We start from the raw sequence: 24657 nt of genomic DNA, 5'->3' as shown, positions 1-24657 counted from the left end.
CTGTGAGTAAAAAACTGCGAAAAAAAAACAGTTTACCACGTTATTATTCTGAATCAACAGCTCAAATATCGTATAGAAAAAAAAAGTTATTGTATCATGTCGAATACCAAGTGAATATTAATATATTAATGTACAGTCCAACTATAAAGTCCTGACATTAAAGAGTGCGATTTTGCAAAGACTTTTATCATTATCTGGTATTTACTTATATTTACATACATTAAAAAAATAAAATACCGTTTGGCAATGACTTTATAACGGATTTGTCCTTCAATAAATAAAATACATCGATTAAATATGGTCTGTAACAATTAGCTAGGATCCACTTGCGTTTTCAGGACTTTACTTATAGTTTTACTGTAGAACGACATCATCCCGAACTTCTCGTTGAAAATCTAATTAATATTCTTCTATTATGTAGGTAAAAAATGCTTGTTACTACTTACCCCCGTTACAACTAGCCCGCCGCTCCCCTACTTATACATGTGCCTTGATCCTAACTTGAGAGAGAGATGAAAGTGAAAACGGATCCTGGTGTATAAGCTTTATTTATGAAGCGGTACCTAGGTATATTAGGATTGTATGATTGTACTTATGTTCCTTCAGCTAGAATACCGCTAGAGTACCGCTTCATAAATAAAGCATGTTGTATACATTTTGTATTCACGTGAGAAACATAAGCATACATGGAAGTAATAAGTACTTACGTAACGTACTTATAACTTCGATGGAAGCATATAAGAAGGTCTCTATGTTTTAGCTTTTATTTTCACATGTTTTTGTTAGGCTGTAAATTTAAAGATTTATTACATCTCTATACGCAACACGTCCTCTGCATTTTTTTGTGAGGGCTATTATTATTCTGAGCTATGATTAAAGCAAAAGAAAGAGATGGCATACACTCAGATTGTTTTAAATTTTCTGTATCCGCTTTTCCCCCATATGTTTTTGTGCCTATTTATTTAAATACTGATAAATAAGCATGCTAGTGCGCTATTAAAATAAAGATATTTTATATAATAAATTATTATTTATACATACATAATAAAGTAACGAATACATGGGTATCTATATTGTGTAGTTACCTATGATCAACTCAAAATCGTTAAAAACTTTGGGTTGAAATCATTTTAGATTATATTTTAAATTGATATGAATTATTAAATAAAACATTTCTGAATATCAATCTACTTTTATACTTAACAAATTATTTAAAAGTTAATGCAAAGTAATCAAGTAATGAATGAGCATCATTCCATCATTGACCTTTCTTTCTTTTTTTAGCCGAATATCGGGCGCGAAAGCTTCGTCACGTAAATGACCGTCTCTGATTGGTTCAAATTTAGTCAGTACCAACTTAAAAATCTTATCTTTTTTTTGTTTAGTTGGCTAAATTATTTCCAGTTGTGCCAGGCAGGTAAATATCGTCCCGTTTTTCAGTAAAATATTTTTCCTCAAGGGTTTCTAAAACCCTGAAGAAGCTAAATGGTGTTTTAATATTACTCTGAAATACAATCTTTCAGTTTATTCGCTTACAAATTGATATGATTCTGACGTTATAGTGTTTCGGGAACTTTATAGAGAAGGTTTCGGATCGCGTAAAAGTAGCTACAAATTGATACGAGTGCGATATTTTGGGAAATAAAAATGTAATAACTGTTTTAAATATTTAAATCATTATAAATTCGCACCTCAATTAATACAAGACGCTATTACAATAATAATTTCCACGCTACAACGTGCGTACGAACTGATAATATTGTAAAAAGTGAGCGTACTTGAGCATATATTTTTTTTCTTTTTGTATTATAATATTTATATTGGTATTGCAGGGAATTGTTTTATATCTAATGATATATGTAACCCCTCTGGGATGACTTCGCAACCGCTTTCCAACCTTAGACATGGAGAGGAAGCAGTGTAATTTACTTCAAAACTTTGATGAGCCAAGATCTGAAATTTTGAAGAAAAGATTATTGAAAACTGTGAATATTTCTGCTGCTGCTGCCAATCTGGCGCAAAACAGCTCACAGCAGAATGTTCTACTCAACACTATAAGAGTAAGTTAACTTTATTCATTGTTGCAAATTGCTCTATTTAAAAAAAATATTTGATTGACCTTTCTAACACATTGTAAATATTTCAGGCGCCAATATCGAGCAGCATGATCGTGTCCTCAGTGCAAGCGCCACAAAGCTCTTTGCCTATCACTCACAATTTGGTGACTCATTCTATTGCTCCTGTTAAAATCCATACTAATAACTCGGGCTATCCCCTTCATTTGTCTACTGTTCACGTACCAGTGCAGATACCAGGGTCGGCCTCAAATATTAATGTGCCAGTGCAGCTGTCCGGAGCCCCCGGTAGTGTGCCCCTGCATCTCGGAGGTCCCAGTGTCAGTGTTCCACTGCAAGTGTCAGGTACTACAAGTGTGCCGGTCCAGCTGTCAGGCGGAGACACCATCAGTGTTCCTCTGCAGATACCTTCAAGCCAAAGTATTCACCTGACAGGCCCCGGGCTACCTTCTATGCCAATACTGCAAAACGCAAACCAGCAGCTGCATAGTTCAATAATTCATGTTCATATGGGCTCGAACCCCAGAACCACAAACTTGGACGGCTCAGAGATGAATTCCTCAAACTCACATCTGCACATAACAGACTCCAATGGAGTTCCTGTTAAAATGACAAATCAGTCTTCTGTGGGGCCAATGCAGGTTCAGATTCCAAATTCTTCAAACAACTCAATACAGTTGACTTTGCCAAATTCTGGCAACTCTGGGGCTGTGCAGTTGAGGGGAGCGCCGCGGTCGGTGCCCCATGTGGTCTACATCCAGACCCCGAGTGGACTCAAGCCCGTCACCAGTACGGAAGTCATCAGCCAGGCCAGCTCTAGTGGAAACCCACCACAAATTATTGTGAGGAGACCAGTAAGTAAATTTTTCTGTTCTATTTATTTAATTGTTGGCAAAAGTAGTAAAGAAAAACTTATGTCCACAGTAATCTACAAAGTTATTAATAATGAATATTTAGACTTGTAAACAAATATATATGAGAATTGCTGTTGTCCTTGCGTTTTGCAATGTCACCAACGAAATAAGCACGATTATTAAAAAGTAGGTCAGTGTGTGATTAATAAATTCTATGTTTATGTGCCTTTTAAGTAGGTATACAACAAGATTTCCTAAACATAATTTAGGGATGAAATGTGGCCCACCATCACAACCCCAAAAATCGAAACATACTGTAACTTCACTGCATCTTGATGTATATTCAAGACAAACAAACAGACTTATTAATACAAAATTGATAATATTTATGCAATTTGCTAGTTTCAAAAATTTGTATAGGTAGTTAAATTTTTGTCCTATAATTTCATTGTCTGAAATACCGATTAAATAAATTTTAATTTAATACCATGAAAACTATGTCTATCTCATTGCTTAAATTTCCACAGATTCTTGACAGTAATTTAAACTAATAATTGCAAAGTTACATATTACCCAAGTTTTCCATAACAATACCTCTTCATTTTGAATATGTGTGATTAATTCAAAATCATTAATTTCAGGTTACAAGTTCCGGAAACATACATCTAATATCTAATGTTTCAAACAAAACCACCATTGGACAAAAGATGTCAGTCCAGAACAAATCTTCACTCCTTGCCCCTAATAATGTCGCGCAACCGATCGTCATACAGAAGCCGAAATCCGACAAAATGATGGTCCCTGTCAGCATCGCTACCGGCGGGGCCAGCAAGCAAGCCATCGCCTACCTCGGGCCAGTCAAGAAGTCCGCTCCAGCCAAGCTTCCTGACAACCATTCTATCCTCCTTCCAAACAACCACCCCAACATTAACAACTCTAACCAGAAGGTGTTCCTCACCCCCATGAACATGCCCAAGGTTCAAAACAAGTACATCTTGCCCGTCACCCTCCCCGCCACCATGGCGTCCAAGGGACCCATCATCAACCTGCAGATAGCCAATGGACAGATACAGAATGACCCGCAGGGGAATATAACAGTGATGAGAGACCCAGGGGCAGATACAGAAATGCCCCCGCTGCAGCCGCTGGGCAAACAGATGAATGGGAAGGAGCACCCGGGGCCGGTGCCGCAGAGCCCCAAGTCCGACAAGTCCTACACCGTGTCCATCCCGGGGTCCCGCGTGGAGTCCACCGGCGAGCAGGAGTACAGCCTCTCCATCCCCGAGACGAATGCTTCCATGAATGATGACATATACACCGTGTCTATAGCGGACGAGGATGGAGCTCAGAGAGAGAAGTCCTTCACACTGTCCATTCCAGAGAAGGGCAAGAGTCTGCTGAACAAGGGCATGCAGGAGCTGCCCCCCGCGCCCGCGCCCGCCATCTTGCGCCGCTCCAACTCCGACAACACCGACAGGAAAATCGCTAATGCCAACCTAAAACGACGCATCTCACTGTGCGCCGAAAACCTTGTCAACAAAAACAAGATGCTCATAATCGGCAGCAGAAGTACGGAGAAAATAGACGAGCAAGAGCAGGAGTCGGACCCCAACGACGACCACCGCGTGCCCTCGCTGTTCTGCGACGAGCAGCTAGACAAGGAGCTGGACCCGCGCGGCGCGCCCGAGCCCGACCCCTCCCCGCCCCCGCCGCCGCCCCCCGCGCCCGCCCGCGACCCCGCAGCAGACCGCCGCCCCGAGTACCTCTACTACCCGCAGCTGAAGGACGTGCGCATCAAGCGCGAGAGCGTGGACCCGGCGCTGGACGACGACCCGCCCGGCCTGGCCTGGAGCGACGGCGTGGCGCGCCTGCGCGGCAGCCGCCTGCAGTTCCAGACCAACGAGTTCGGCCTCATCGACCTCATCGACGACGACGGCGACGACGCGGCGCTCGCGCACGCCGCCCGCTACCAGACGCCGCTCAAGCAGCGCATCGACCGCGGCACCAAGAAGCCCACCTCGCCCGAGGACCTGTACCGCTGCGACGGCTGCGGCTGCCACGGCATGGCCGCCGAGTTCATCACGCCCAACTACTGCAGCCTCACGTGCCAGACCGACGTGCAGAAGCTCACGCAGAAGAAGCGCGACCGCGAGCGCATCGAGCTGGCCAAGAAGAGGAACAAGATCAAGAAGCTGCTGATGAGGAAGCAGCTGTCGGACTCGGACCTGCAGGCGCTCATCGACTCTAAAGAAGACAAGGTGGCGCTGAAGCACTACGACTCGCTGCCGGCGGACGGGAGGCTCTCTGAAGCTACTCTCACCAAGATGAGCGAGGAGCTGGTGGAGAACGAGAAGTACCCGTGGATGTGCGGCAAGAACGGCTTCTCGTGGATGCGCTACCTCGAGTTCTGCAAGGCGAAGGCGGCGCCCGTAAAACTATTCAAAGATCCGTTCCCTTACACTCGGAACGGGTTCAAAGTCAGCATGCGTTTAGAAGCGATCGACCCTCAACATCCGTCTTTATTCTGCGTGGTGTCTGTGGCTGAGGTGCAAGGGTTCCGTTTGAGGCTTCACTTTGATGAATACCCGGATATGTACGACTTCTGGGTGAACGCGGACAGCGCGGACATGTTCCCGGCCGGCTGGTGCGACAAGAACGGGCGCGCGCTGCAGCCGCCCGGGAACTTCTCCGGGCAGTTCTCGTGGCCGCTCTACCTCAAGCAGATGCGGGCGGTCGCCGCGCCCAGACATCTGTTTCCGCATGTCAGCAATACCGTGAGTTCACTGCTTTTATTTTATTCGTTGTGTTAATTTGCTTAGGGTGTCAGTATAGATATCTCGGTAACTATTCAGGATGCTACGGACCATATTCGGTACAGTCGATGCCATTCAACGAGTACTCCCAAGGATAATAATCTAGCTGCTATGTTAGAATGGTTGTTCCAGGTTTTGTAGCTGTATATTTCATTATAGTCGTCTAACAATGTGTTGCTCTACAACTCTCATAGAAAGCTCTACCAGTGTACAGTCCCATCAAAACACCATCCGATTACAACTCAACTCTACACCCCCAACCAACAAACCATTAAACTCCACCTTTACCTCCCAGATGATAAAGCCGAACGGCTTCCGCACGGGCATGAAGCTAGAAGCAGAAGACCGCAAGAACAACCTAGTCTGCGTGGCGACGGTGGCCGACATGATGGACCACCGCCTGCTGGTGAACTTCGACTCGTGGGACGAGATGTACGACTGCTGGGTCGAGCCGTCCTCGCCGTATATACACCCGGTGGGATGGGCCGAGGAGAACGGGATCTCGTTGACGCCGCCTAACTGTGAGTCTTTTTTATTGATTATGTAGTTATTTTTTCAAGGATCCTAAAGGTATATTTATAAGCATCCACCTATTGGTATATCGTACGTAACGGAGCAAACGGATTTTCATACTTGTATGGAGAAACGGCAATCAGCGTCGGCAATGCTGATGAAGTGGATGCACTTGTGTGAATTTCTATACAAAGAATACTGAATGCGATGTATCTGTCGATGCTGAAAGGTGGACGCTTACCTTAATAAGTCAACTTGAAGTTATGTGCTGAAATCGTGTAAATGCTTAACTACATAATAAAATAAGGTTCACAACAATATTTTTGTATTGGAAAATTATTTGGTTGTGGTTGTGAATTATTAGGTAGAAGAGTCATCAATCAATCAATCAATCATCATAATCGCTTGACCCGTCGTGGGATTTTAGATACAGATAATTTGTATGCACGACTTCACAGTCAAAAAAGTTGAACGTTTAACAATAATTGAATTGTTTATCTAAGATGATCTGGAAACACCTTCGTATTATTTATATTTACTATCATATTAAAAGACAAATAAAATTGGAGTTACAAGTTCTAGTATGTAGAGGTGGTAGGGTAGGTAAAAAACCGATTATAAAAGTACCTATATATTTTTGTTGCCACTCGCGACATCCTACTGATACAGATCCATATCGATCAATCAGCCAGCCGTAACCGCTGTGTCCCGAGCGTCGCTATTGCAAGCCGTATGTTTATCATTATCACACATGTATTTTATTTATAAACATCTACAATAACATCACTAACTCAATATTGAATTAATAGTATTGTTTTCCAACAACAAGGTATGTGACATTAATCGATAAGGTCGATATTGACCCTGCGAACATCGAACAACGCATTCAACATAACAAGCTAACGGTTAACAAACGGAACATAACTCCCTCAATTACTTTTAATTTATAATTGGTGCCCGCAAGGCGTATTGATAAGGCGCGAGCTTGCGCCCGCCTCTACAACTCTACATCTATTCCATTACTGAACTGGTTTTGAAACATGAATCACATATTTAGCAAACACACGCGCTCGCTATCTCATTCATTTGTTAGTACACAACCGCGGCGGCCCCGCGCGAGGCGAATGTCCAAGAAAGTGATAGTTGATTATTCGCCTAATGTGTTATGAAATCGTGCCTCGCTACCGGAACTTTTAGTGGTAATTGTCTTGTAGTTATAGTTTAATTACTTTCTGTATTATACTTAGCTAACTTGACTTGAGTTTGTTTTGTGAAAATGTTTTAATTGTAAATAGTAGAGAGTGATGACGTGATGAGCGCTACATCGCCGGCGCAGCTACGAAATTTGCTTGCAAATATCCTTAAAAAGAAAGTATGAATTTATTTTGTATTCAATGAAAAAAACACATCACATCACACAAAATACAAAGTAACCTTGGTGTATGAAGATATGTATTTAAATTTATGCTCAATACATGCGAAAGACTAAATATTTAACTGGCCAAGGTTTCTTCTCATTACTTCGGTATGTTATTTTCGGTATTCCTTATCGTAATTGACTCTTAATTGTTTCTTGGGAATTTTAAACTTGTTCGTTTTAACATTGTAAACTGTTGCCTTGATATCACAAGCTGTTAACATACGTTACTATTATAGTAATTTGTATAGAAACAAGCATTTTTCAGCATATAGGAAAAATAGTCAATTTAATTACGAAACTTATGTTTATTGTTACATTCATAATTTCACTATCCGAACCGGCATATTTCCTGAGCTATGGATGAATGAAGCCACCTAGAAATTACGTGAACTCGATGTCAATTTTACAAACATGTTGGTCGGCGACTAAACAAAAAATCTATAAATAATTTCCCGAAAATAAGTCCCGGCGCCTCCACAATCCTACGGCGGTAAAAAGTCGGTTAATCTGAGCTATTCTTAGCTCCGCGCAAGTGGGTCAACTCACTTGTTACTTCACTTCCGAATCTTATCACCAATGTAAGGTCTTATTTGGCTCGTATATACTTCATGTCGATGGCAAATTGATAAGGTATACTATCTATCACATAGATTTTTATTTATACACCTACATAGAACACTTTATTTAGTAAACTCAGTCATAACGCCTGAAATTTGCCTAAAAGAAATCGTAATAGTTTTTAAGTGCCTAGGTGTACTTTTACTGTTAATATCTTATGATAATTATTTTTTGTGCATCCACTTTCTTGTTACGGAATGAATAATTAAATGGTGAAATGGTAATACCTCCTTCGTTAGGCTGTTTCTAGAGGTAGGTTGTGTAATGATTATTGTTATTAAGCGTTGTAGTTATAAGTTTATTAATTTTCTTAATTATTGGTGCAAATAAATTAATCTAGGTCAAACCGCACCGGTATGAAATATTATTTCAATTTAGTAGAGAGAGGTTTATTTTCATTCAGTGAACAAAGTTTTGCTGATATGCTATTATAAATTCCTCTCCTTCTCTTCTTTTTATCGGTTTATTTGATTCCCGTTGTGCGGTCTATTACAAGACTCACAAGCCAGCCCTTTCATAATATATCTAGAATTGCGGCAAACATTCAACCCCATCCCATTATACTTGTTGCAGTTTACAAAGACCCGGACTCGTTCTCGTGGGACAACTACCTGATCGAGACGGGCGCGGTGGCGGCTCCAGCACGCGCCTTCAAGACGCGCCCGCCGCAGGGGTTCAAGATCGGCATGAAGCTGGAGGTCGTGGACCGACGGGTGAGTCCATATAAGTACAGGGTGTTAAAAAAGGGTTTTTAAGTAGTCAGCTGGAAGGAGGGCCTAGAGGACATGCGGAATAACTTAAGTCGCCCTACTATACTATATTTTCAGTACTCGATTGAAACCTCCTGTAATAATAAAATAATATGATGAATAAAGGTGTTGAATATTTACTTATACATACTTTACACACATAGCCTAGAGCAACAAATAAGTAAACACTAATATTATTTCTTGTATCTAAGTACATATTTCACGACTGGTGACTGGTAGTATGGAGTCAAGTCACCTTGAGCCCTTCGTTGACAATGCTACAGGAATGTTCCAAATACATGCAGTCATTCATATTCACATCAGTGTGTAGGGAATGGTAAACAAATACGCAATACACGTATAATTCAGTACAATCCACATCACTCACCGTGTAGTACCTAGGTTTTATTTTTCGGTAGATACCTATCAGCCATTTAAACAGTCATCATTGCCACTTCAAAAGCTACGGACTCACTATCTTCTTAGCCTGTCAGTGATAAACAGTAGTGCTAGCTGATGATGGTTGTCACCGTGGTGAAAGGTTTAGCCAGACAGAAAAGCATCAGTCACCTAGGATGCACATTGCCCTTTCAATGTGATATCAAATCACTCCTAGCGTGTCGGTGACAAATAGGTACTAGAGCTGAGATACTTACTTTGCCACTCACTGACTGCTTAGGGTGCGTCTTACGAATATAAAGTACACTTCACACGTCAGTCGGGAAGCCTGCTTTCATGCATCAACTCATCTATTCCCCTTCTCTCCCTAAGGTGCCGTTCCTGATCCGCGTGGCAACCATCTCGGAGGTGAAGGGGCACCAGGTGCTGGTGTCGTTCGACGGCTGGGGCGGCGAGCTGGCCTGCTGGATGGACGACGACTCGCCGGACATACACCCCGTCGGCTGGTGCCTCAAGACGGGGCATCCGCTCGAGCCGCCGCTTAGTGAGTGCTCGTTATTGTTATAGGATACTGATCGTCGACTGTTGGATATAAGCCACTAAGTAGAAGCGCCACAACACGCTGTCCTCGTCGTTACTATAGTCGTTTGCAATAGAATCCAACAATCATGTAAACAAATATGGCGGGCAAATATTTTGGTTAATTATATTAAGCTCTTGAAATATTTTTTTTATTGTATTCAAATAATATTAAATTAAAATATTTTATTAAATTAAAAAAAAAAGATAACTTCAGATTACGAACAACACCAACTTTTCAATGACTTATAGAGTTCGATGAGTAAAAAACTAAGATGACAGCTTGTCAAATACTTCAAAATTTTTACGTTGCAAATGTTTTAACAAATTTAACGTATAAATACAAGTTAAATCGTGTTGAAGATAATGTGAAAACAATGGTGCGTTCGTTAAAATCAGACTATGTTCATAATTGATCGTCAAATGTATGTGATTACGGAGTAATCGTGACAATTTGGTTTGTTTACATGATTGTTGGATTCTATTGCAAACGATTATAGTTATTTATTGCCTTTTTTATAATATTTGTCATTGCCTTGCTACTAGATAGCCGGTAGATAATGTCGGAGTTGTATTGATGGAAGATCTCATTATATCCATATAACTATATTTCCCAAGCATAGAGATGCTTGGGACAAGGGATTCTAGGCTAAGCTAGTTCAACGCCGGTTTCAGACAATAGTAGCATTCATAACAGATTATTAATAGTACTCCTAACCCAATCACTTTCACTACCTACCTAAAATGCTGCTGTGATTGCCCACCCCAAAAGAATGCGGAATAGCAAATACGCACACATTACATATCTAACTTGATCCTTTGTTCCACCCCCAGCGGAAGAAGAGCTGCAGCAGCCGGGCCCGTGCGGCGTGGGCGGGTGCCGCGGGCTGGGCTCGCTGCGCGGCGGCGCGCACAAGCAGCACGCGGCCGCCAGCGCCTGCCCCTACCGCCCGCGCGAGCCGCCCGCCCTGCCGCCGCGCCGCGCGCCGCCCGCCCAGCACCACGCCCTGCCCCTGTCCAGGAAGTAAGTGATATGTTATTAGTATCACGTCGGTGATGAAAACCTGCAGCACGGGAAAAACTAGAGAGGGAAACCAGGGAAAAAAATGTCAGAAAAGGAATTTTACTTTTTTAACCATTCTGCGCTGGCATAATGCTATCCACACAAGTAGTAGTTAGATCAAATATATTAAAATGGGCAAACTTGTATTCATTACAGAGTACCAAGCAGACCAGCCAAGTCGATAGCGACAAGCACGCCTACCAGTGACGTGCCCAGAGATAAGTAAGTGAATAATTATAGTAATTTTATTATTAACGATATTACCGAAAGCACATAATTTCATATCTTAACGAGTAGTAAATTTTATAACACACCTTTCGTATTATTTCCAGACCTCGAGGCCGGCCACCGAAGCATAAGCGAATTGAAGAAGTTACCAAAACAGAACCGGTAAGTTTACTATTTTACAATAACTACAAAAGAAGATTTGATCGTTTGACCATGTTATAAATCATATTATACAAAATATACTTGAACTCATGTCTCCACCAACCACTAACACCCTAACTTTACCCCCAGGCATCAGACGACGAGTCCCTATCCAGCGCCCGCAGCCAGCACAAGCGCTATCGCCGCTCCCGGGCCACCGCGCGCGACGTAGAAGCCGCCGTGCTGAGGGACTACTCGCCCCGCAGCGGCGACCGCGCGCTGGGGCCCAGGCTCGACGTGCAGCGGTATATAGCTGACTTGGACCTGCCGCGGGAGCCCGCCGAGTGGACCATGGTGAGTTGAAGCTATTGGTAGCTTAAAGAGTGATAGAGGGTGGCCAAGCCGAAGAGTAACGGTGGTGCTACAGGAATGTTCATCAAGGGCCTTCTGCCCAGCGCACCTCAGAAGTTACCTGACCTGGACCTGCTGATGAGTGGCCCACCTTACCCTACCGAGCGATGGCGGATGAAATATGCGACGAAACTTGCAGCCCATCCCGCTTAAGTGCGCCTAAGTCTCCTAGCCGAAGGGGCTTCATCCCACACGGATAGAATACATTAGATTAGAATTTTAGGTATCTGTATCTAAATTCATATAATCAAATAAACTCATCCTCACAAAACCCCTTCCTCCGCAGTGCGACGTGGTGACGCTAACAACGCGGCTGGCAGGCGGCGCGGCGGGCGCGGCGGCGGCGGCGGCGCGGCTGGCGGGCGCCGAGCTGCTGATGGCGTCGTGCGAGGAGCTGGTGGAGTGCGCGCGCATGCGCCTCGGTCCCGCCGTCAAGGTGTACGCGGCCATACGCGCCCTGCGCCGGGCGAGGCGGCCGCAGGACCAGACGTGATCCGCGAGCCTGCGCGACCTGCGCGCCATGCTCATATAGAACTGTTGTGCGTGTGTGTGTAATGTAAATAAGTGTTGTGTGTACTCGTGTTACCGACATCTGTGAAACTTAATTTGGTGTATCTCGGTGTAAACCCTTGTTTGGTTTTAAAACTGTTGTGCTGCGGTCGTTTTGTTTAGTTGACAATATCATGGATTTTTGTGACGATAGTAAATAGACGATCAGTGCTAATCCAAATATATCCTCATGTTTAGTGTAAGAATCATTTTCCATATCAGTATAACTTATACTCTTTCAAAATGTATACAAATAAAATGATGCTATGTTGTACCGCTGTATATTATGTTTCGACTGCTATTTTATGAAATCTTTATAAGATTTCCGACTGTAAATATTACTCTTATGAGTTTTAATTTAAGGATCCTATTTTATGTAAATAGTGTGTTTGTGTTGAAAATGAAAGTCAATTTGTATTGACAATACATATTTTTATTTTAGAAGGAAAAGCTATTTATTTTCATTAGATATTAAAATTGTCGCACAATCTAGTGCTTTAAGTTTAGGTTGTGAATAAGAACCTGTCTCGGAGTATCATCTAAGTCATGGAATCTTTGAATTATGAGCTTGAGTTGCGTTTTTATTTATGAAATTTTACGATCGGCGGCGTCTGTAATATGTATTAAATTAATGACGAATTTTAGTTTGGTTATTATATTGTGACTATTATTTATTTACTGAAGTGAATACCTATTATTCCTTCCAATATTATAAGTATCTTTCAAAAGTTTTGGAAATTGGGGGGAACTTTGCATAATATTTTAATGCAGCAAATTTTTTGTTCCGGAAACATCTTATGTAATTTTGAATAAGTATGTGATTGTGCAATGAAAATGTGTAATTTATGTTACTGCCTTACATAATGTATTGACTGGCTTGAGATTTTTATGATGTTCTATGTGTTAGTGACTAGCTTCCCTCGAGGCTGCGGGTCTAGTAGTTGGTATTAGATCCTTCGTGTAAACAGGTGGCTACATTCTGGGTACTAGAAAATATAATATTGTAGCCTCTATAATAAATTTTGTATTGACAACTCATCCTTAGAGCAATGTTATTAGTCACATCAAAAATTGTTCTCAAAGTTGACCTGTCGATGATTTGTACTTGGTGAAACATGAAATGTTACTTATTTTGTTACATAGTGTACTTTTTAGCCATAAGAACTACTCTTTCTATACTTCTTGTACAATGTACAGTGGCTATGTACAAAGTGAAGTACCACACGTATTATTGTAAAGTTTTTACACAAACAATAGTTGTGTAGAAGTGCCATAACTCTTGGCGCTAAGGAATATAAACTGTTGTTCTGTAATTTAATAAAAACTTTTAAAATACTTTGAAATGGTGTTGTTTCTTTAATGAAAGTTATTCAAGCTAACGATGCCCCATTCTTTTTCAAGTGCTTCTAAGCAGTGGCTCGTGGGAAGGTAAGGGGGGATGGATTCAGTAATAATCCTAACTAAACTTTGATAGTAGTCATACATATAAATAGGGCGACATAGTATGAGACCGTCCCCCATTTTATTATTTTTATTTTATGTGCGGGCTTCCAAATACTAGCTGTAACAAGAAAAAAACATTACCCTTCTCCTTCGGCAGTCGGGTAAAAATTTGCATATTTTGTTTTAAAAAAACCTGAGGGCATGCTCATATACAAAGTCCTTGGCTCACACCTCACACCATAAAATATTTATTTCCTCTTTTAGGTAGGGTAAAAGTACTAGTAACTGGCACTTTAAGCGATTTGCAACACAAAAAATATTTTAAAAATAAAGTATTGGCCTGATTTAAGCTCTGGTAGGCTTGAATTACTGGCAATAAGACGACGAACAATTATAGGCATAAATTGTAAAGATATAAGATTAATATTCGATTTTAATGAAGTTTATATCCACTACCCCCAAAAAACCTAGTAACTGGCAGTAAAAATTAGTAACTGTCACAAGATGTTTCAGTAACTGGCACCTTTTAACAAATCATGCAATTAGGTCAATAAGTACTCTAAAATCAATAATATATTTGATATTAGGTAATGTACAACTACCTGTCTAGGTTCTATACCGGTAAGACTCAAAATCACCGGTGTAATGGTCGACTTCTACGACAAAATGACAGTACAAGTATTCGACGAATCGTGGGTCCATATGAATGCAACAAATCGAGAAACCCTTGGATTTGGAAACGGAAATGGAGAAAGCAAATGCTTGTTGACCTTGATGTATTTATTCAGCAGCTTGGGAGAAGTGACTTGGCTAAGTTGAAGACTGCTGACGGCAGTATAATTGCCTGTAATCTGAAATTTCATGGGGAAATTGAAGGTTTCTACGGCTTATAGCTTCACTTGCTCACTGATTACAGAGCTCCATTAACACCCCACCACACTAACGATTTCCTAGACGTCGACAGAGGTAAGATTAAGATAGACCTCAAACAGCTCAAAAAGGACAAAGCTCTGGGTAAAGACATAGATAGTACAGCGCTTTTGAAAGCTATTACTATCCTTGAAGAGCCTCAGAAGCTCTTCAATTCGCTTTTTCATACTGGCACAACACTGGAGGCGTGGAGCAAGAACTTGGTGTTGTTCTTCAAGAAAGATGATAAGACCTTATAAAAGAAGAATAGACCGATTTTGTTTATAAGTCATGTATAAGTTATTGTATAAGGTCATCACGAACCGTCTTTCTATCAAGTTCTTCAAGGACTATGAGAAAGCCTTTGATTACATCGAGACCTGGGCAGTTCTGGAATCCCCTCGTTATATCCAGGTGTTGAGATGAGATGCCTTCCAAGTCCAGGACTACAAAACAAGAGGAGACAGGGGGGTGTTAAATTATATCCAGAAGCCGTTTACCAATGCATTGGAAATGTCTTCAACACCTTTCACATCGCCATTTCATGTTATCACAGTGGCAATATGCAGAAACTCAGTAAAATGCTTTGCGGCCTTAGTGCAGCGACAATATTATTATGTCTACCTTGGACAAAGTATTCGTCTAGGCTAGGCGTACAAGGTCCATTCAACATGTTACTGGATTGGACTGATATGATAGGGCAAGTTTTGACAAATTTTCACATCAAAACCTGAAGGCCAAGGTCTTCAGTCAGTGCGTCTTACTGGTAAGACGTAGTTGGATTGGTCCACCGATTCAAAACCGATCAGTGGGCATTAGAAAGACCTAAGCTTGGTGGTTCTTTGAAGGACCATATCAGAAATGAGGTAATCCGTAAGAAAACTCGAGTGACCGATATAGCTCTTAGAATCAGTATGCTCAAGTGGCAGTGGGCCGGCCATAGCTGCTGAAGAACCGATGACCAGTGGGGCAAACCAGCTCTAGAGTGGACATCACGAACAGGCTAGCGTAGCGGGGGATACCTTTAGCTGGACCAACGACCTTATACAGCTGGCCGGTGGCTAGATGAGGAAGATCAAGGACAGAGTGCAGTGTCACTGCTTGGGAGAGGTCCAGCAGTGGACAATTACAGACTGCTGATGATGATTGCCTTGATTTTAGTGATTTTTCTGAAAAGAAACATGAAAGAAATGTTTACCGCACCAGTAAGTGCCAGTTACTGGTGCGTTAGAAAAATCTATGCAAATTAGTAACTGGCAGCCCCGTGCCAGTTATTGAAACAAAGCTAACTAGACACTGGGGGTTTTTACAGTGCACTTTAAATCTTATTTTCTGTCGATAGAAGGCATAAAATAGCTTAAAATTACAAAACCCAAAATATTAGTAACTGGCAGGGGGGTGCCAGTTACTAAGTGAAGATATAAATTACATTTCAGTAACTAGCACCCTCAAATATAACTCGAAAGCAACCAAAATCACAGTGAATCGGGCTATTATGATATTGTTTAGACCTTTCCCTACTTCCTTGTTATTGTCACTTTATAAAAAACTTATTTATTTTCACAAAAACAGGCCATACAAATGTTGGTGTCTCCTTAATAAAAACTTAACACACGAGCATTTTTTTGACGATCTTCGCCGCTTTGACTGAGATAATTTCTAGCGCCGGAAAATACCCACCTAGCGGTGTAAAATTAAACTGTAATATCAATGAATGATTGGAGATTGCTATAGACACATCAAAGATGGCCTTACTATATCCAAAAGCTTAATATATTTACTTTTATAGTCATAGTGCCAGTTACTGACGCATGCCAGTTATACCACGATTTACCCTATATAAAAGATTGTATAAAGCTGCGTACACACCGGGCCAACGAACGGCCAACGAAGGATATTTATCGTTCGCTAGCGTTGGCCTCCGCATGCTCGTTGGTGTTCGTTAATACGTCCAAATACAATTAGTGCTCGAACGAACGTTCGTTGGCACTTGGTTCCGGATGTTTGCTCTTTCATTCGCAATTTAATCATGGACGACGACAACATCATTATAATTGAAAACATATCGTAGTTACTCCATTCTGTGTTTTTCTGCATGATCTTAATGGCGGGAAATATCCAAGTAATTATCAAATTGGACGTCTACACGCTACGCTCTCTTGCTTCAATTGAGCGTTCGTTCGTTGGCCTTCGGCGACCGTCCAAACAGGGTTCGTTCAAATAGCTCGATTTCTTTGATGTTGCCGCCACGCTTCGGATCGCCGGCACACGCCAACGAGCGATCGTTGGCATTCGCTAATCCGTCCAGATTGCAGCAACGAAGGCCAACGAAACCCGTTCGTTGGCCTTCGTTGGGCCGGTGTGTACGCAGCTTTAAAACAGCGGCGCTATACACATCTCACCTTCAGAATAATAATTACCTCGGTGTTTATTAATGTTCTGTGATCTCACAAAGTAAAATATCGAATATTTCAACATAGCAACATTTAAAAAAAACTCAAAACAAAATGAATGACAGTTGTTGTTTGTATGAGAGGGAAAAGCGTGTATTTCTGATAATTTTTCATGAAATTTTGGTAAATCTTAGTTAAAAGTGCATCAACAATGGCTCTTGTTTGTGCAAGTAAGTAAATCTCTTAATTGAAATCATACCATGTGTCCAAATAACGATACATGCAACAGTATCATAGCCGGTTGTTTGGCTACATTTTGTGACAGAATGATAACTAAAATTACGCTTTACGGTTGTAATCCAGGGTAATATTATTAGTTCTTGGTATTAGCCATATCTTAGTAGCTTCATATCATCAAAAACATACAAATATATACAAGAATCTGAAGATTCTAACCTAACCTCATTTCAATTTGTTCACCAGTATCCAATGAAGTCCCGGAAGCCCCTGTGGTGTCCCCCACGTCCGGGGCGGTGTTCGAGAAGCGAATAATTGAAAAATATATCATAGAAAATGGAGTCGACCCCATCAGTGGCAAGGAACTGCGGGTTGAAGATCTTATTGAAATCAAAAGTAAGTGTATCTTTTGCCTGTAGGTATTATTATTATTATTAAACTCTTTATTGAACAAAATAAATTGTTACAAAGGCGAACTTAATGCTAGCAGCATTTTCTACCAGTTAACCTTTGGTGATGTTGAAAAAGTGATTGGTAGTGCTTACGATAGAAGATGGTCTAAATTGAATGCCTAACCAAAATATTAATATAACTATACCAATACAATATAAGTAAATAATTATATACATGATACATACATACATATATTACATACATACACATATACATACATAAACTTAAAATTACTATCATCATCATCACATAGATAGGGATCAGTTAAGCTGAATGTTCTGCTCTTGGAGGTAGTGGAGACGAACTTTAGATTTAAAAAGATCTATAGACTTAGTTTGCCTTATATCCAGTGGTAACTTGTTCCACAAGCGAACCGCTGTCACAGTGAAAGAATCAGAATACCCTGCCGCATTATGCTCTGGGGTACGAAAGAGAAGATTGCGACTTGACCGTTGAGGACGGTCAGAAAAGTCGAAGAACGTGAAGCGTTCTGTTAGGTAGGATGGGGCACAAGAATTATAGACTATACTATGAACGAGGGATAAAATATGAGCATTCCTTCGGTGACGGATATTGAGCCACTTGAGTTTGTTACGAAAATCAGAGACATGATCATACTTACGCAGGCCAAAAATATAGCGAATGCATAAGTTGAGCAGACGGTCGAGTTTATCAAGTAGCTCTTCGGTGAGATCAGGGTAGCACACATCTGCATAATCAATAATTGGGAGCAACAATGAGTTGACTAGCGTAACTTAGGTAGATGTCCAAAGTGGTGGTACCCAAGCTAGACATTGTTTTTAACACTGCTCATATTTTACAATGACTATTGCATCCCAAATAAAGTGCGAAAACAATAATCAAAACACACATTCCATTTCACTATCTTGAAAAGCCTAACAATAAGACTTGTCTCAACAGCACCACCAATAGTGAAGCCGAAGCCGCCGAGTGCCACCTCCATCCCGGCCACGCTCAAGAGCATGCAGGACGAGTGGGACGCGCTCATGCTGCACACCTTCACCCAGCGCCAGCAGCTGCAGACTGCACGCCAGGTAGGTGCTGTGCATATAAACTCAGTACAAAAGTTTGGCATCCAGTTGGCACGAGTTATAGGTTAAAAATATCACCTTATATGTTGGTACACCCTACCCTCAAAATAAAATTCTGAATGCAGTAATTTTTTTTAAAAGTACCTTGATTTTGGGTAGGTATTTACAAAATTTGGCCTTTCACTTGTGGGACTTTCAGTTTCTTCTCCATTATTTAAAATGAAATCCTAACTAATATTATAAATGCAAAAGTAACTGTGTCCTGTCTGTCTGTTACTCTTTCATGCCGAAACTACTGAACGGATTTGAATGAAATTTGGTATACATACGGTCTAGACCCTGAGAAAGAATATAGACTTTTTATCCCGGGTTCCCACGGGAAAACTTTTTGAGGCGAAGCCAAGTGTGCGGGAACAGCTAGTATAATTATATAGTGTATAAAATGGGGTCAGTTGCCTAACTATTTCTTAGTTTCGTTACAGTAAATCTGCGTTATTCATTCTAACATGCTTATTTCCTGTGACCTATCAGGAGCTGTCCCACGCGCTGTACCAGCACGACGCGGCGTGCCGCGTGATCGCGCGCCTCACTAAGGAGGTGACGGCGGCGCGAGAGGCCCTGGCCACGCTCAAGCCGCAGGCCGGCGTCGCCGCGCCGCAGCCCGCCGCGCATCCGGTCAGTACTTTTTGGTGTGCTTCAACACACACATTTCGGCTCTTAATTTAACTGTATCTCATTTATCTACTTGCACCAAGTTCACTTGTGTTAGAAGTGGAGATATTGGTGGTTGAAGTGAGTAAAGGCTAGCAGAAATACATTATATTCATGCTTAAGGTGAGACCAGTTCGAGTTGTTTCCCCGCCCCCCTCGTCCCCGCGCACCTATTTCTGCCGGAATACGCAACTCACAAAATTATGCTTGTCTGACCTCACCCTTAGCTAAATAAGTATATATAGCTTGTGGAAGTAAAGCTAGCCCTCTTGCCGATTAAAAGCGAAAAAGCCTATTACAAATTTATCATGTTTATTTTGTTGTTGTCATAGAATAAGTGAAATATTGATTTGTGTGCGTTTTGATTCTTTTCTACCATGCCATGAATATAATATCAGATTTTGATTTGAAACAAATGATGAGTTGATATTCTTATTTCTATCAAAGTTTCTGAAAAACAGTGCCGGTCTTTTTAACATTTTCTTAATACAACCAGTGTCCCTGTATCTATTAAATTATCAACAAAGGTTGATTGGTACAAAATGCTTATAGCATTAAGTCCACCATTTGTACACCAATGTTTATATTTGTGCAATAAAGGATTAAATAGTTAATTGATAAATAAATATACCATTGATTATAATGTATTGTTCCCCCCACAGACGGAACCAGCGGCAGGCGGCGGCGCGGCGGCGGTGGGCATGTCGGCGGGCGTGGTGGCGCGCCTGCAGGAGCGGGCCACGGCGCTCACGCAGGAGCGCAAGCGCCGCGGCCGCTCCGTGCCCGAGGGGCTGCTGCCGCCCGACCAGCTGCGCAACACCGTCACGCTGGCTAGCCATCCCGTGAGTGAACCACTTAGTTTACCAATGTAATGTGATGTCACACTTTATGTTTTAGACAGTAGCAGCATGTCTTTTATCCCAAAGGTGCAGACATTGTGAAACAGGCCCTTAAGGTTTTTCTGAAACTTATTCTGTCTGAAGCAATTTTGGAGGATGAGGAGCATGGAGTCAGTGAATACCACGATACGGGGTTTATAAGGCTGAAACAGCCCCCGTATTTTGTAACTTTTTGAGAGTTAGCAACCGGTGATAATTGGTATCAACTTAGAGACTTATTAACCGAAAACACCAAAAATCTTAGTGAAAGAAATATGCAAGAAGCCTACCAATATATCCTTACATCCTAATCCTAACTAATATTATAAATGCGAAAGTAACTGTGTCTGTCTGTCTGTCTGTCTGTTACTCTTTCACGCCAAAACTACTGAACGGATTTGAATGAAATTTGGTATACATACGGTCTAGACCCTGGGAAAGAACATAGGCTACTTTTTATCCCGGAATTCCCACGGGAAAACTGTTTAAGGCGAAGCGAAGCGCGCGGGAACAGCTAGTTCAACATAAAAGTTTGTGAAATCAAATAAGTCAGTAAAAAGTTATTAATTAATAATGCTCTAAGTTGTCAGCCATTTTATACCAACCAACCCCACTCGGAGTTACATAATACGGGGGCAGATGGCTTTAAGCAATAAGACCTCCTTTCGTACCCTAATCAAGTTATAATTTGATTACTTTTTTATTATTTTGTGCACAAATAAAGCTTCAAATCGCACAATGGACTCTTGTAGGACCCTAACTCTGACTCTGAGGCAACCTCCATGACCACATTGGCTGGTAAAAAATTATTTATAAACTGCAACAATTAAGTAGATTTGATAGTATGATTTACTGGATGTTTATAAAACCTACTTGATACTCAGATATGCAACCTTCACATATTATTGCAATACATAATCGAAAAACTTATTTTCTCCCCACCCAGGGTCTCCACTCAGCCAGTGTGCCGGGCATCCTGGCGCTGGACATCAACCCGTCGGACCACAGCAAGCTGCTGACGGGCGGCAACGACCGCAACGCCACCGTGTTCAACAAGGACACCGAGCAGGTCGTCGCCATCCTCAAGGGACATACTAAGAAGGTCACGCGCGTCATCTACCATCCGGATGAGGATACGGTCATTACTGCGTCGCCGGATCATACTATACGTGTGTGGAACGTGCCTACGTGAGTATTTTATGTTTTTGATTGATATAAAATGGTAGTTTAATATCTCTCAATGGTCAATTCTTTTTCGCTCTCCAGTCTTTTATCACCCAAAAAATTATATCGGTCCATGTGGTGAATAATCTGTATACGTTTGGGAGTCAGCGACTAACGCTAATATGACAAACACTAGAATATATATGCACAAGGCACAAGGGTTTTAACCTCTTCCTAATTCTTCTATGTTAGTAAATTTTGTTAAATAGCTGTATAGGTAGTTTCTATTTTATTTTATGTTTATTTAGGAAACTAACAGCGCTTATAAAACATATGTGAGTGTGACCTAAGTTAATTAACAGTGTACAAGGCCAATCATAAGTTTCTAATTAAGTAAGTAGTTTGCAAGGTATGAAAAACAAAATTCAATTTTTTACTAATACGGAATTCTTGAGAATAAAAAAATATCACACGTATTTTATTAGGAGTCATATTTTACAAAGTATAGCATATTTATCACCAGACGTTATTTATAACTTGCCTATTCTCCGGTTAGTTCTCAGACGACGGTGGTGCTGCGCTCGCACGACGGGCCGGTGACGGGGCTCTCGCTGCACCCGACCGGGGACTACGTGCTGTCCACGTCCACCGACCAGCACTGGGCCTTCTCCGACATACGCACCGGCACGCTGCTCACTAAGGTATGAGATCATGAGTGCAGAGTATAGGTTGGCTGGGAGGAATAGATTTTTGGAAATTGTTCCGCCTTTGTGTACTTTTATTGTAGTTACACTAAAAATTATTACTGTATCTTGGCCAAAACGGCGGCCATCTTGTATTTATGAGAGAATAATAAAAAAGATTCGGTGCACATCCTTGTCGCTATAGACGGATAGAAGGGCGACGGGCGGTGGCGGTGTCTATCATATTGTTATATATATGGTTTGGACATATTCTACCTATGCTACCCCTCACCTACTATGGGGACTAAAATGGCTCATTCTGCGCATTTTGTCATAGCAGCAGTAGTGTCAAATACAAGTTTGATCTCATCTTGCCTAATACTAGCACTCATACCTACTCCGGCTCTACATTACCCTCTCCCCCAGGTGAGCGACTCGAGCGGCGTGTCCCTCACGACGGCGCAGTTCCACCCCGACGGGCTGATCTTCGGCACGGGCACGGAGAACTCGCAGGTCAAGATCTGGGACCTCAAGGAGCAGAGCAACGTCGCCAACTTCCCCGGACACGTGGGGCCCGTCACGTCTATTTCCTTCTCGGAGAACGGTATGTTCACTTTTATATAATCTACTTATTTGTCATCCAATTATGCTTATTGTATATAGAGTAGAGTAGACGACCGAATGGCGCAGTGGTTAGTGACCCTGACTACTGAGCCGAAGGTCCCGGGTTCGATTCCCGGCTGGGGCAGATATTTGTTAAAACACAGATATTTGTACTCGGGTCTTGGATGTGCCCGTAAAATGGAAAAAGGCCCGCCCCCTATTACATTGGGACTAACATAACACTCTGGCGAAAAGTGGGTGCAGCAATGCACCTCTGCCTACCCCGCAAGGGAGTACATTAGTACAAGGCGTGAGTGAGTGTATATAGAGTATTATTAAGATGGAAGCCTATTGGCTAAAAAGGGTACTTTGCATCCCTCGTTCTTCCAACAACAAGTTCCAATCAATAGAAAATTATGATTGCTGGTCTCAAGTTAAATTCATGGTTTTTATATAATTCCACACCCTGAATAGACAAACTCTACTTTAATAAGATTGGTCCTTGTTTGGTCCTCCCTTTGATATAGTTATTATAATCAACCATCCATCCCCAGGTTACTACCTGGCCACGGCGGCCGAGGACTCGTGCGTGAAGCTGTGGGACCTGCGCAAGCTGAAGAACTTCAAGAGCATCCAGCTGGACGAGGGCTACGCCATCAAGGAGCTCTGCTTCGACCAGAGCGGCACGTACCTGGCGGTCGCCGGCACGGATGTCAGGGTCTACCTGTGCCGGCAGTGGCAGGAGCTGAAGGTGTTCAATGACCACACGGCGTCGGCGACGGGAGTCAGGTTCGGGAAGAATGCGCAGTATATAGCGTCTACTAGCATGGATCGGACGCTGAAGCTGTATGGGTTGGAGTAGGGGGTTGCTGGTTTCAACACTTGGTGATGCGTTTTGGTAGCAAGGATGAAAATGTAAGCTACGATTTTGTAGCAGGAAGGTTGCATTGTGAGTGCTGCAACAGTCTGTAATGTTGTATCGGCTATTTGTTTCTAGAATATTCTACTAGAAGGTATCACCGAGTGGTGAAATACTCTTTTATTCATAGTCTTATTAGTTTTAAGTTTTTAGATAACACTAACCCACAATGAATTCCAATGACTAAAGTTCCCATTTATTTCCCACTTATAATTTTAAGCACAGTTTAGTTTTTAACTGCGTGAAATATTTAAGATATAATTATTGTAAAAGTGAATTATTGCTGTAGAAGTCTACGAAGATTTGAAGCTTGATAAGATAAATATAAGATAGAATAGATATAAACATATAACAGCAGTTATCTTGTAAGATTCTCCAAACGAAAGTCATATTATCTATCAACAAAAGGTTCCTTTATAACACAATAGTTTGCTGCAACATTTACGAATTATGACTTGAAAATAGTGTAAAATTACCTGATTGTCAATGAATAAACCGATTTTCTTTGTAATAATCATGTTTTATTAAATTACCCTAAAATTACGATAAGAATTTCCTAGAAGTAGCTTTGACGATCAGAGTGATTAATTGAACCATTATAAACTTGTAAACCTGAGGCGCGAGCATAGGATTCGATACGATTTTCGAATCTACACGAAGGGTCGCTTTTACCAAACGCTAAACGTATTTAAATCAAATTTTAAATACATTTTGTACTAACTGACAGACGTATGACAGGCTACTAAATACGTTTAGCGTTTGGTGAAATTCCACCTAACATGGAAAAAACAAATGCCACT

At 41.6% G+C, this 24657-nt stretch overlaps 2 protein-coding genes across 3 annotated transcripts; both read left to right on the top strand.

The window, feature by feature from the left end:
* Nucleotides 1-1324: 1324 nt before the first annotated feature.
* LOC105396511 lies at nucleotides 1325-13308 on the top strand. 2 transcript variants are annotated; one of them, XM_048623553.1, is made up of 12 exons: nucleotides 1325-1417; nucleotides 1833-2060; nucleotides 2147-2929; nucleotides 3571-5703; nucleotides 6038-6263; nucleotides 8867-9006; nucleotides 9814-9985; nucleotides 10855-11044; nucleotides 11240-11305; nucleotides 11416-11473; nucleotides 11603-11806; nucleotides 12150-13308. In XM_048623553.1, the coding sequence occupies exons 2-12, from the start codon at nucleotides 1905-1907 to the stop codon at nucleotides 12354-12356; spliced, it is 4335 nt and encodes a 1444-aa protein (XP_048479510.1). In that variant the 5' UTR covers nucleotides 1325-1417; nucleotides 1833-1904; the 3' UTR covers nucleotides 12357-13308. The 2 variants fall into 2 exon arrangements, with proteins under 2 accessions (XP_048479510.1, XP_048479509.1); XM_048623552.1 differs by lacking the exon at nucleotides 1325-1417 and adding an exon at nucleotides 1424-1649.
* A 3958-nt stretch (nucleotides 13309-17266) lies between these two features.
* LOC105387829 (pre-mRNA-processing factor 19) lies at nucleotides 17267-24368 on the top strand. The gene is made up of 9 exons (XM_048623649.1): nucleotides 17267-17387; nucleotides 17641-17790; nucleotides 18769-18902; nucleotides 19431-19574; nucleotides 20273-20452; nucleotides 21435-21676; nucleotides 22209-22353; nucleotides 22762-22939; nucleotides 23493-24368. Exons 1-9 carry the CDS (start codon nucleotides 17369-17371, stop codon nucleotides 23798-23800), a joined length of 1500 nt encoding a protein of 499 aa, XP_048479606.1. The 5' UTR covers nucleotides 17267-17368; the 3' UTR covers nucleotides 23801-24368.
* The last annotated feature ends 289 nt before the right edge of the window (nucleotides 24369-24657 follow it).

This window comes from Plutella xylostella, chromosome 10 (genome assembly GCF_932276165.1).
Source record: "Plutella xylostella chromosome 10, ilPluXylo3.1, whole genome shotgun sequence".
Classification (NCBI taxonomy): domain Eukaryota; kingdom Metazoa; phylum Arthropoda; class Insecta; order Lepidoptera; family Plutellidae; genus Plutella; species Plutella xylostella.
This window is presented reverse-complemented; position numbering and strand designations above follow the sequence as displayed.

Bases quoted from the DNA above. Each gene is read 5' to 3' on its own strand.
- LOC105396511 (XM_048623553.1), top strand. From the start codon at position 1,905: ATGGAGAGGAAGCAGTGTAATTTACTTCAAAACTTTGATGAGCCAAGA. The intron at 2,930-3,570 runs GTAAGTAAATTT...CATTAATTTCAG, and splicing joins AAATTATTGTGAGGAGACCA to GTTACAAGTTCCGGAAACAT. The intron at 11,474-11,602 runs GTAAGTTTACTA...CTTTACCCCCAG, and splicing joins AAGTTACCAAAACAGAACCG to GCATCAGACGACGAGTCCCT.
- LOC105387829 (XM_048623649.1), top strand. The intron at 18,903-19,430 runs GTAGGTGCTGTG...GTGACCTATCAG, and splicing joins AGCTGCAGACTGCACGCCAG to GAGCTGTCCCACGCGCTGTA. The intron at 22,354-22,761 runs GTATGAGATCAT...CCTCTCCCCCAG, and splicing joins CCGGCACGCTGCTCACTAAG to GTGAGCGACTCGAGCGGCGT.